We start from the raw sequence: 14,339 nt of genomic DNA, 5'->3' as shown, positions 1-14,339 counted from the left end.
AAGAAATAAGCGACACCGGATGTTTTACGATCATGAATATTTAATTTTGATAAATATTCCAATTTTCCCAACTTTGTTCTTAAGATTTAACAAAATGGTTTTAAAAGCCATTTGGCACATTTGTGTAAAACGACATGGTTAAGAGAAGAGTTATTAAGGCCGTGTTCACACCAAACGTCGCGTACCTCAGACATGTTTACAGTTAGTTTCATGTAATGAACACTGGTTTTACATAACAGTTCCGCAATAAGTGGTGCACAGTTAGTCCCCATTGCAATTCCGAAAACTTGACGATATACGGAATCCCTATAGCAAACAAAAATTTTTTCTAGTAAAAATTCAAGTGCAGTTGTCGTATCAAAGCAGGTCCAATTAACATAGTTCTTTTGTTTGTTGTTATTAAAAAATGACTTGAAAGAGTTTGAACACATATTCGCTTTCTAACTTTTTAAATGCCCATTTGATACGGTATGTGATTTTTTTCTTAATGAGATTATGAGGCAAAGTGGTATATAAGGTAGAAAAATCAAAACTTTGAACAGATTCGAAATCACCAATATGAGCATGCAATTTATCAAGTACTTCCAACGAATTTTTGACACTCCAAAAGTAATTAATTCCACTATTTCCAAAGGCCTTATTTGAACAATTTATTTCCAGGTTTTGATTGTACCAATTGTACTAGTAAGTAGAATAGACAGTTTGGTAGTGGAACAATGTTTTTAAAAGCAAGTGCTTATCTCTAAATCATTATTTGTTATTTTTCGGTTTCTGCCTCACTAAAGTGTGCCCAATAGCCCCTGTATATTCATGGATAAACTACTTTTAACTTTATTCACAAAGACATATATTAGTACTTCTAGAGAAATGATAGATGATTAAAGATTTTAAAGAATTTGCAACAAGTAATTTTTGTAAAACAATGAATTTCTTATAATTTTAAGTGGCTATCATCATGATCATAAAATTAACATACATTTTAAAAGTGTTAAATTAAGAACAATAAATTGAAAATTAAATTTATGGTGTATCAATTCGTGACTGACACAAAATGACCACATGCACTCTACAAATCGAAAAACTAAAATACAGAGATGAATTGATGTTCTTTTTTTTGTGGTTATACCGGCCGCTAAACATCAATACATTTTGTGGATTCTTTGCAAAGAATAAATATACAGGATCTCAAACTTTTTGTTTCTGTAAAGGAAGTATTTCTGAGACACAATGGATGGGTATGATACCAAAATAAAGAATCGGAGATGTGGTATGATTGCCAATGAGACAACTATCCACCAAAGTTCAAATGAAGTGGATGTAAGCAATAATGGGCAACTGTATTACTTTCAAAAGTGAACAAATCCCATACCGCATAATCAACTATAAACGTCCCGACATGAGCATTCTTTAAATGATACTGACGACCATAAATACAAGCAGAAATTTTAATGACAAGAAACATAAACAAAAACAATTGTTACATACAAAACATGTGAAAGCAGTAAATAATTTTCCTTTGATTCGTATCCAGCCGACAAGGTCAGCTTAGCCATCATGGCGCCATAAAGCTTCGTCTCTAGCGGATGATAATAAGTGATGCTTTTATAAAAGAATATGTATTCGTATGGAACGCCACAGCTGTCTTATGTGGAACTCTGATATTACTTTATGTTGTTTTTTTATTACTTGATGATATTTTGTCTTTACTTCATATGGTTTTGACATTACATAATGCTGTTTTGATATAACTCAATATGGAATAGTCATTACTTAATGATATTTCGATATTACACAATATGGTTTCGTATTGACTTGATATAGTTTTGTCATTACTCAATATGGTTTTGTCATTACTCGATGTGGTTTCACCATTATTTAATGTGGTTTTGTCATTAGGCAATGTGGTTTTAACATTACTTGATGTGAATATGACTTAACGTTATATAGTTGTTTCATTACATGATGTGGTTTTGTTATTTCGTAATGATGATTTGCCTATTCTTTATATGGTTTTAACATTACGTAATAATGTTTCAAAATTTGACGATTTTACACTATATGATGTGTTTGTTCCATTATTTGATGTGGTCCTGTCATTCTTTGATGTGGTTATCCCATTACTTGATGAGGTAAAACCACGTGACCAATTCGGAAAAACCTGTTCTATTTTTTAGATAGATTTCCATATTGTATGTGCCTTGGATGAGTGTGGCCATCCATCGAATTAGAGTTCAAATGAATCTTCGGGTGCTGTTCGAGTTAAACTTTGAGTTAGTTTTCGATTTCGAATTCAAGCCATTATTAGAATTAAAGTTCTAGTTAGCATTGATTTTCGAGTTGAACTTCGAGTTTGAGTCATATTTAAAGGTAGAGTTCTAGTTACAACTTTTAATTTGAGTCACTTTTTGAATTAGAGTTTAAGTAAGATTCGAATTTAAGTCTCATTTAGATTAATTAAGATTTCAAGTTGAAATTCGAGCTATCTTACAGTGTACAGCCTTCAACACACCGTATAGTCGGCTACAAAAGGCCACCATGTGAAAATTTGAAAAAAAATTCAAACGAAAAAACTAACGGTCTAATTTATAAATAAACAATCTACAAAAATCAAATATGACACACATGATACAACGACAACAATTGAACTTCATGGCCTGACTTGGGACAGGTACAAAAAGAAAGTGCACATGGCGGAGTTTAACATGTATGTGAGCGCTAAATCCTAACCTAACATCAGACTGTTACAGTAGTGTAACAGCACAACATGAGAAAAAAATGTAAACTAGACAAAATGATGCCCCCCGCACTCCACTCTAAAGTAACTGTATTATAACAAAGTCAATGTAGGACTTTCCTTGAGATATTATTGTGTCTGGGAGACATAATTGATGCCCCCGCAGATGCAAAGTGTTATTTTAAAATTACTATAATATTTAACCGCTTATACCCCAAAAATGATAAAGTTCGATTATCCACCAAAACAGCAAAAATTAATAAAAATGAAAACCCTGACCACATGCACACCTTCAATATATGAACAAACAGCCAGCAGAGTGAAAACTTCCAAGCATTCAAACTGTAGGAGAAATTATCTGGAAACGCTCCTCTTATGCAAGTAAATTTTCCAAAATATGACAAAGTTCAACTATCTCCCAAAAGAGCAAATATTGATAAAAATCAAAACCCTGACCACATGCAAACTTTCAATATATGTACAAACAGACAGTAAAGAGAAAATTTCCTAGGATTCAAACTGTAGGAGGAGTTATGCGGAATAACTATATATCCATAATAGGACGGACGGACGGACTGACAGGGGTAAAAAAATATGCCCCCCTCCCCAACTTTCAGTTTGCAGGGGCATAAAAAACAGATTCAATTGGCTGACTCAATTGATTGGTATGACTGGGTAATATAAATCCATCAGGGGTGATCTCGGGTGCTCCGGAAAGGTAAGGAGATTCTGCTCAACGTGTGGCACCCGTCGTGTTATTCGTGAAAGTACAAACCCAGTGATTTGGTTTTATTTGGTAGTTCACATTCGAGGAAAAGATGACGGTATTATGGTTACGACAACTGGAACATATCCGTCGTCACATTTGAAACAGATATTCCAAAAAGTTTTTTTTTTTCAATTAGTGCGAGGTAGATCAGGATATCCAATTGCTAAAAATAAAGGTTGATATTCGTATATGTTCAAATGATCATTCACGCTAAAAATAAATCGGAGAATTTTTATTTTATAGTATTGCTGCTTTCTCGCTTAGTCCGAGCCCCCCCCCCCCCCTTTTTATTTATATCGAGCCTGCGACATCAATGTATGATGTCTCTATGAGACACAACAAACCGAAATTTCGTCGTCGATAGTAGCGTCGGCGTCTCCATCGTTTAGATCGTTAGGTTTCTATTTTTTTTACATTTTTCATTTCGGGACCTTTTATACCTTACTATGGGGTATGGGTTTTGCTCATGGTAAAAAACCATACAGTCTTTTTTAGTTAAATATTACCGAATTAAACTGTTTTGACATGATTAATTTGTACACCGCCATTAAGTGTTTTAAAACTTGTATGGGAGTTATCAAAAAAAAAAAGCATCTACTGAAAAACATTTTTTTTTAAATTTTGTTTTTACCAATAAATGTATCTATAAATGTACAGCCGGTCAACATTACGCTCTTACACTTACAGCAGCAATATCAGGCGAGACACAGAGTTCCGTGGAATATTTTACAAATTTATTATAATACTGCACCCATTTGAGAACTAATGGAAACAAAAACGGCAGCACCAAGTGGTTTGGTGATATCCCAATTATGTCCGAAATACTGTAATCTTTTTAGTACTTTTTTTCTAATCATTATCTGCCGTTCCTCTTTTTCATACCAAATAACTCTGCACAACCATTCGAACTTTAATTTGAACTTTAACTCAATGGATAGCGATACCCATCCAAAGCACATTGAACAAACGACATATTGAAATCTGTTTAAAAATAGAACATATTTTTTTCCGAAATGATCACGTGATTTTACCTCGTCAAGTAATGGGATAACCACATCAAAGAATGACAGGACCACATCAAATAATGAAACAAACACATCATGTAGTGTAAAATCGGCAAATTTTGAAATATCATTACGTAATGTTAAAACCATATAAAGAATAGGCAAATCATCATTACGAAATAACAAAACAACATCATATAATGAAACAACTACATAACGTTAAGTCACATTCACATCGAGTAATGTTAAAACCACATGGACTAATGACACAACCACATTAAATAATGGTAAAACCACATTGAGTAATGACAAAACTATATCAAGTCAATACGAAACCATATCGTGTAATATCGAAATATCATCAAGTAATGACTATTCCATATTGAGTTATATCAAAACAACATTACGTAATGTCAAAACCATATTAAGTAAAGTCAAAAAATCATCAAGTAATAATAAAACAACATAAAGTAATATCAGAGTTCCACATAAGACAGCTGTTGCGTTCCATATATTCGCCTAAAGCGATTTTCTACACTCACTCTCATCAGGAACAATCACGCATGTATAAGAACAGTTACACATAAAATTCTTTCAAAATGGTCAACAAAAATAAAAAAGATACAAAATAAGCAGATATCAAATAAAAAATATTAAAAGTAAAAATGTCGTTCCTTTGCGATATTTGAAAATTAAATAAAAATATGGCAAAGAAAACTGAAATATTTGCATGCAATCAAAAACCACCCAGGAATATATAACAATTTAAAAGGGAAGTAACTTATAGCTATAACACCTCATTTATGCTTTCCGAGTTTTGGCGTAAAAGGTATGTCAAGAAACTCATGTTTCTGCTCACGGAAATCTTAAAATGCGTTTTTACATTGTTCAGCTGGGCAATTGATATAACGGATTGACTATCAATAAACTTATCATAGATACAAGGATAAAAATTTTGTACGACAGACGTGCGTTTCGTCCACAAAAGAGTCATCAGTGACGCTCAAATAAAAAAGTTAATAAGGCCATTTTTTTTTATTTCTTTAACTACATTCGATATTTTCTTTTCGCCATTGTTGTTTCGTGTCATAATTCCAATCTAATCACACCGTTAAATCAAGCAGTTTATGTCGTAGCCAGTTTTCATCTTAATGCAGTTCGCTCACAATGTTTTTATTCTTCATGAATATCAATACGAATAATATCTGGGTAGAAATTAAAGGCAGTTTTAGAATAAAATGGGGATATACAATTAAAACACGAGAAATTAACTCTCCATGACTACTGATTTAGGATCGTTATAACACAGATTAGCATCATAAACATCATATAAATGCATTTTAAATCATACATAAAACTTCATAAAGGCAAAATGAAAAATGTCTCGAGTGATCTAAAACAATTTCAAGGTTGTGTAAAGCTATGTACATGTATATCATATTATGTATATTCATTTTCTCATCCATGATTTAATGTTTCATGTTCCATCTTGTTTTTCTTGTATCTTCCATATTTCTTTGTTCCATATAAGTTCATAATGATCTGTTTAATACACTAGGTATAATTTTTCTTCTGTGAGCCATCTTAAAAATTATGAACGCATTTAATTGCATTCAAAGACTGGAGAGTGTTGATCTTGTCTAACTCTCTTTTGTCTGAAAAGAAATAAAATGATAAGTGCATGGATCTCAAAAATAAATCTGATTTTAATTAGTTAAAATAATAACCTTAAAAACTGTCCGTTCCAATAACATGATTTACCATTAAGTAACATAAAAGGGTTCATGGAGCAAAAATAATTATCACAATAGTCAACAAATTATATGTACCCCGCTATCAAAAAATTACAAAATAAACTCAATATTTGAATCTCTGACTGACTGTTTCTTAGAATACTTGCTTAGAATAACATTGATTCTGAATAAAGACGTCATTTACGTCAAGACGGGAAAAGGCCATTGTTGTTTACATATAATATCATCGTCAATACGAATACATTGATATGGATCAGAAAACTATCCTGTATATAGATTTGAATGTTGATTGCAAACGATTTAAAAAAAGCAGTGAAATTTTAAAGAAATTTTTTAAAGGTCAAGTTTACATGATTTTGTAAAAGATTTCTTGGCATATATTTTAATAAAATAATATAAAAGAAAAGATTTGGTATGATTGCTTTTGAGACAACGATCAACCAGAAACCAAATGACGTGGATCATAACAATTATAGATCACAATACAGCCTTCAGGTTGGACTTCTGTAAATATAGACAATGCAATTTCCCATAGGAACTCTTTTTATGGCTCAAACTGTGCCACCTTTACTAAGAAGTTTCTGAAAAAATTATATCCTAGAATGGAAAGTTTATATGCACTACTATTTTTTTAAAGGTCAAAATATAGGGCTGTGTGGCATATTTTCAACACGTATACATGTATGCCTCGAACGTCTAAGAGTTTAACTTAAAAGAAAATTCTGTACTACCTCCCTTCACTTTTGGTCTTCCTCAGAATTCAATTTGGCCGCTATCCATTTCTATTTAAACTGGTAACATATTCAAAGTGTGTCTACGAGATGAAGCATATAGATCATATGGGAACCAGTAGGTAAACAAAATAAAGTATCTATGAATATCAAATTTCTCCCCAAAAGAGGCGTAATTTGTGAAATAGTTGTAATTACATAGTGCAACCTACCACAATTATCAAACAATGAGAGGTGTATATAGAAATCTATCAAAGGCCCATGCATGCCAACACGTTAAACAATTCAAAAAAGAAAACTAACATCATGATAAATGTACCAGCAATAACAAAATATATTGTAATCAGCATCAACGACAACCACTGAATTCGAGGCTCCTGTTTAAGGACATGTGCATTCATCATTTGCCGGTGTCTAATATGTTTTCGAGAGCTCAACCATGCCCTTACCTTAGACAGTGGTGTAACAGCATACCATAAGAACAAACTGTATAATCAGTTTACAAATGATTGACTAAGCAAATGGACAAAACCAAAGAAAATAACTACAAGACTAAAGACACAAAATACCGTCCTTAAAGTACACACTGTTACTAAAAGCTAGTTCAAAACCTTTTACAACTATTAAATAAATGAAGTGAATTAGACTGTCATTCCAATCACTTATAAGAAGAAACTGTTCCTGGGGTTTCAAAAATATTTTTCATACATAATTTATAATGGTGACAGACGCTTCAAAAAAGCAAGACAGTTGTACATTTAATAGTATCTATTTCAAAGTCCGCAATGTTTTTGTAACAAAAATGAACTGACTACGTGTGTTGCTAAAGTTAAACTGTGGTAAGCAATTCCAGTCCGGGAAACCAAAAATATAAACAAAATGGACGAAGTCGAAACTTTATATTTCTCTCGTCAAAGTCTTTTGCCAATGAATTTTAATGACCACAATTTATATTTTTTGCGTAAAATGCGAAAATGACCACCGTCATCGGAACACCTGAGCGCTCATTAGATGTTATATATATATATATCTGAATTTTTAAATTTTTACCTCAAGATAAACAGATAACCAATGCGTTATAAATGAGTTGCTGCAAAGGTTCTGAACGTACAGATAACATTGTTCATATTTGCCACCGTCAAACCTTTAATAGATTATGGAAAATGAATCGCGTAAATGAGACTGCAAATTTGCAACGTTGTGCCTTAACTCCGACCTTAAACAGTATAAATTGCCGTTTTAAAGCAAAATATTCGTTATTCATCACATTGCATTATAAATTGTTGTACAAGTTACTATTGGAAAAGGTGAAATGTACATATATCTGGATTTTTTTCACTTAGAAATAGCATATATATCAGCAATGTTGTTTATGTTAGCCTACCCGCTTAGAATTTAATAAGATGTTTGTATAGTATACATTAAACAGTTTAGACAGAATTCAAAGTGTGTATTCGCTTAGTGGAAAATGCATGCATAGCAGGAGATGCTTATTCTTCCGACGCACCCGGTTTCGCTCCTTTTTATAGTTCGTGCTATTCCCTCAATTTCTGTTTGTGACCTTAATTTGTCATTTCCTTATTGTCGACTTAATAATTAAAGGCAATTAACACCTAAAACATACTCACAAGAAGCAGCTTTTTCGTCTTGTTTTTTGTCCTTCTTTATTCGATTCTTAATCCACCTGATGAATCTGTATGCGATGTATATTGGTCTGATCACAAGGTTAACGGGAGCAGGTATTCTAGTTCGGTAATCCATAATGACTTCATATCTCAAATATCGCCACAATTTCTCTGAGTTTTCCTGGACCCGTTCAAATCGATAGCTGAAGGTAAGTAGCATCAAATATAGCATTAGAGATACGGGTTATTATTTTGAATAAAAGCTTTTGCAGAAATGTTTTCCCCATACAACGAGAACGTAATACTTTTAAAATTGTCAAAGTATCGAATGAAAGACGTTCTCTGTGACATCTCTAATCAATATTTACATTAAATAATTATAACCAACAGTAATTCACATCAAAGAAGATACACAACTTATCAGTTTAAGGAGTAAGTTCGGTAAGGGCAATGTTTGGCCTCGATTATTAAAATCAATGTTTCATAATAAAAATTGTTTTAAATTGATGTAAACATGTGCGAAAGTTATTCTAAAGCGTTGATTTTTACTTCTCAAATAGCTCAAAAAAAAAATGGGATTTTTGTTTAATTTGACATAATCGTACGGATTTCAACCTAATTAAGGCCTAAGAAACATAGGTGTCGACAAACTAGTTATTGAAGTCAGATACGTAAAATGTTATAACAAACATATAGTCTTCAAATCAGATCAAATTCAACTGCAAAAATTAGCATACGCCTCATATTTCTTTTTATATATAGCAATGATGTAGAGACGTTTGAAATAGCCTTTGACGAATTTAAAGTAAAATAGCAAAAATACCCCAGATTATAATTTTTAACGATTTAAATGTTAAATCGAAAATCTTTTTTCGGGAAATGTTGAACTTGCTTGTAATACAAAAAGTAACAAACCTGAACACTGCTATCAGAAGATTGACAAGGAGGAGATTTGACATCAACATATACAAAGCAGTAATTACAACAAGTATCCAATCATACTCATTGCACCGTTCCATGTCAGGATTATTCTCCCATTCGCTCTGTATTGTGGTACATGGCGTATTACTATTTTCTGAAATATTTTGATTGTGGAATTTTCACAACCTTGAAACTTTATGGAAACGATGTTTGAAAGCAATAAGTGGGGAAAATTCAATAATGTTTGCTGTATTCATACTCTGTGCATCAATTTATTTTCATGAATACCGAATTTCGTCGATTGAGAAAAAATGTATTTTCGTGGATATTTTTATTTCGTAGTTTTTCAAAAGTCTGCCGTACAAGCCCATAGAAAATGTATCGTAACACAATTAAATTCGTGATTTACCAATACCTACAAAAAGGATATACCACGAATAATAATGAATACATGGACTATATTCCTTAATCATATTCTTTTGCAAATAACAGAAAGACACATTAGTGAAATCATCGATAAACTACATTTATTTTCGTTTGATTTTCATTTTTAAGATATGAGATAATGATGTATTTTCAAAAATAGTGGTTGTGCTTTAACAGTTGTTAAGTCAGTTAGAAAACTGCAAAATATGTCATCAGGTACTGTACTAACATAAATAAAAGTTTTAAGTTAGTAACGCAATGGAAACAACCAATTAAGATAATTATCTTCAAATAAAGTTAAATCATATTGTTGTCAGTGAGACACGTTCAAAAGCAGGGTATAATGGAGCATTCTCTAGTCCTTAAAATTATTAACAAAAACGAGATTCTTCAATCCCTTTAAAATTATGTTATTTTATTAATCTATGAATATGATATATATTTTTTAATACTTTAGTGTCGAAATATAGATTATGATATCACTGTGATGACTTTCATTAACATGCAGAAATTGATATATTTTACCTGAAAAGGCAATCGTAAATGGGATAATGAGCATCATTATATAGATCAACAACATACCCAAAAAATTCAGTATTTGAACCACACCAATAACTTTGTATAAGACGTTGGTATAAAAATAATTTTTGGGTAAGGTGTAAAGCTCATATCTAAATACTAATGCTACTATTGAACGACAGTTTTTGTAGTTCGTGTTGTTTTCTTTGAATTTAATGTTAGAATTTAAACGCCATTATTACAAATGTAATTTCAATGTTTTAAGCCCCGAAATTGTAAAGCAGCTTTTTAGTACTTAAAAAAACATCTATCTCACCTTATTGGAATTTAAACTCAACTTGAAAGATTAACACCTAGAATGTGCCCTACTCTCTGATCTCTCGGGTAACTAGGTCAGAAAAATTAAGATTTCAGTAAGAGGTACCTATCTTTTTTTTGTTTATAGTTTGTTTTTTTATACACTGAAAGCTTACCGTCAAACTTCTCCAACATAGAATCACCATATATTTGCCAGTATGGAATATAAATGATTTTCCATATTCTCCAGTACTTCCAATCTACTGAACTCCACATATCTGTGTGTGCTGGGTACATATTTGCATGATACAGTACCCCAACACCAATCATAAATACAAATAAAATTCCAATGAATCGAAAGAGATCCTTTAACTGAAAATGCATCATAATGTGATTAGCAAATAGACAAAAAAACATAATAATAGTCTCTTTCTAATAAAAGTCATTTTCACTAAAAAGTGATATTTACTACATTGTACTAGTCAACAAAAGTAACGATACACAAGTTTGAACTCCAATATATCATAAAATATAATAAAAAGGAAAAACAGTCTAATTATCCAATTAAAAAAATCATTTGCAAAGCAAATGCAAATGATTAAAAGAATCTGACCAAATGGGAAAGTGAAAAAAATACCGTGTAAATGAACACAGGGGTCAAATATACTTTGCGGAAAATGATGACAAAAGTCGGCACTTTATTTCGAAGATGAGAATTAAGCATTCAAATATCTGCAAAGGCATTCAAAATGTTAAGCAGACCAAGTTTAAAGTTTTAAGTTCTAATATCGATTTTTCAATTTGTGGGTGAAGTTCTAGTATAGTACAATAAAAGAAAATAAAAATGTCCCATCGAAAACACTTGGCTTCACTCCATTTTTTCAGAAATGGACACTTATTTTCACTATAACGTAACACTTAGTATCATAAAGATCAAAATGTAAAATGAAGATGTGGGTTTTCACTTTCTTAACAGCAGCGTGATAAGATCTCGATATTACTATAGTTAGCGAAGACTCACAGTTGTACACATTTTTAAAGGCTAAAAGTTACCCCGTGTAAATCTACATGTATCGTCATCTTTGTAATTACGTAATGTCGACTTAGCTTATCTATTCGAGCCCAACACGAATGCCTGTGATATTAATGTTCAAAGAAAATTGAAATTGAACAAAATATCAAAGCTTAGAAAAATATATAAAATTAAGATAAAATAAAATTCCGCAAAATTTCATGAAGGATTTTAACACATTGACGCCTCGTTAAATATTACGTCATACGAATAAAATCTCCCAAGCTGAAAGTTATCACTTTTCTTGTACAGCTCAAATTTTGAAAATGCATCTTTAAAAGGGAGTTTTTGAAATATTTGTTGTTCATTTTCTTATATATTGCCTCAATGGCACATTAATGAAATGCAGCAAGTCAATATGGCAGCTTACTCCTTAGTTACGACAACCAACTGCGGATTTTACGTCAAATAGTAGCCAATAAAATAAATTGTAAATTGAAAATTGAAAATGTTTGGGTTGAAAATCATATGGATGAAAAACATTACCGTGTATGTTTTATTAGAATCGAAATAATTCATCCAAGCCATAGATGTGTTGTCATTTTTACATAGCTAATGCTCGGGATGAAAATCAGATATAAAGGCCACGGGCATGTGAACATTTTTGGCAAATTTATGACTTGCATGATCTATTTCAACCCATAAACACAAAATAGCTAAGAGAGTCGTTATGAATAAACAATAAATCAACACTAAATCGTCCATAGTATATAGTATCTAAAAGTTAATAGAAACAAACAAAGATCTGACATTAATAGCTAATTCCATAAATAACTAAACGCATTAAGATACCGGTTGTTTTTGCCATCGTATTTTTTTGCGATTTGATGAAAAAATGGGGAGGTTAAATTTTCACTGTGTATAAGTTTTGATAAATGGAAAAATACACGCGAAAAAATTCCTGTATTGTATTTTTAAAGATGTAAACAACATAAAATGAATTAAATAAGAGATAATCGATTACAAATAAATACAATTACTACAAACTGAAATATATAGAATTCGGAGTTCGGAATATGACAACAATCAATAGATCGTCGCTAATTAACATTTTGAACTAGTCACATGTAACTGTGTTGCCGAAAGGTATAATATGTATGATTAGCCAATTTAATGATTATGAAAACAGAGATTCTAATTGAATATGCACATTTTGGTGATCTGTCAATGAACACAAAAGGCTTATTTGATATATAATTTAATTAACTTTTAGGATGAAAATAGCTTACATATTAATTTGGCGTATACTCGATAGTTAACAATATAATGACTATATATGTATGAAACGCTGAAACAGCGATACATCTTGGAATTTACATGGAAACTTACGAGGGGTCAAATTTCGCGATCTTTTGCGTCCGCGAACAAAGTGAAAATTAAGGACACGAGAAAATAAAACCCGATATACGATAAGACATGACGACAAAAGGCGATGATCATGATTAAGACAGGCATATGAGCATATAGCAGGATTATAACATTTTTGTTCTTAAAAAAATAACGCGCCAAAAACTATTCTATCGGTTCTTGCACACGAAAAAATATGCAACATATGATTTCATATGTTTTCATGTGTTCAAAAACTTCATAGAATATTTATTAAAGCAACGTTATAATTAGTACATGAATGTATAATAATATGTAAGGCTCAAACCAACCATATACAGAAAAATGAACAATTTTAGTATTTATTGAACCTATGAATAACAAAATTGTCCCTTAAATACGAGACGCAACTGTAGTATAGCGAACCAAATAACATTCCATAACAAAAAGCAAGCGTAACATGTCCATCACGGGAGGAAAATTTACATTTAAATTTTAAATGTTCCAATTGCCTTAGTTTTTAAAATATTGCTTTCCTGAAATCCTATGAAATGTGACACAACCAATTCTGCAATAATCGTATTCTTTATAATACGGTGTAATCATTCGAAATGCCTAATTGTTCAAAATGTTCCTCAAACGACGGAATATATATATTTTTATACAGAAATACAAAATATTGAATGATCTGAAGCATTGCTAATTAAGTCAATAATGGGAGATGCACAACATCAATATGTGTGCAAACTATCAAGGAAGTTTAAAAGATCTGGTTCGAAAAACGCAAGACAATCGTGAGTGATCTCGGATCCTGGCTCAATATTGGCACCCGTTGTTCATGACAAGTACTAAACCGATGATAAATCGCATTTGTTAAATTCACAACCGACCAGAGAGGGCGGGACTCTGGCTATGGCAATTTGAACATAATATCTATGGTCATTTGTGATACAAATAACTAATTCATGATATGATACACACGCTCTTGAAATTCGTATCAACTAGGAAATGTATAATTAATTTGTAGACGCCGCTTGAATACAGTATTCGTTACTGCTACATAGAAATGAAAGTTAAACATAAATAATGTTTTACACAAAATTCGTATAGATAAGATATCACGTTTACAGATAAATCTTACTTCATTTTTCGACCGTATAA

General features: G+C 31.6%; 1 protein-coding gene across 6 annotated transcripts in view; it reads right to left on the bottom strand.

Moving 5' to 3' along the window:
• Window positions 1–14,339, bottom strand: part of LOC127734325 (transient receptor potential cation channel subfamily M member-like 2) — a 571,123-nt gene that overhangs the window by 277,958 nt on the left and 278,826 nt on the right. For 4 of the 6 annotated variants that reach the window (XM_052244163.1, XM_052244166.1, XM_052244167.1 and 1 more), the window contains 4 exons: window positions 10,957–11,152; window positions 9,533–9,692; window positions 8,621–8,820; window positions 4,921–6,162 (listed from right to left, as the gene is read on the bottom strand). The exons of 1 other annotated variant lie outside the window; for it this stretch is intronic. In XM_052244163.1, the coding sequence (XP_052100123.1) occupies window positions 6,092–6,162; window positions 8,621–8,820; window positions 9,533–9,692; window positions 10,957–11,152 (627 nt within the window). In that variant the 3' untranslated portion in view covers window positions 4,921–6,091. Of the gene's footprint in view, window positions 1–4,920; window positions 6,163–8,620; window positions 8,821–9,532; window positions 9,693–10,956; window positions 11,153–14,339 lie in introns of those variants that run through there. One more of the 6 variants, XM_052244164.1, reaches the window with a different exon arrangement.

The sequence above is a fragment of the Mytilus californianus genome, unplaced genomic scaffold (genome assembly GCF_021869535.1).
Source record: "Mytilus californianus isolate M0D057914Y unplaced genomic scaffold, xbMytCali1.0.p SCAF_3, whole genome shotgun sequence".
Lineage (NCBI taxonomy): Eukaryota > Metazoa > Mollusca > Bivalvia > Mytilida > Mytilidae > Mytilus > Mytilus californianus.
This window is presented reverse-complemented; position numbering and strand designations above follow the sequence as displayed.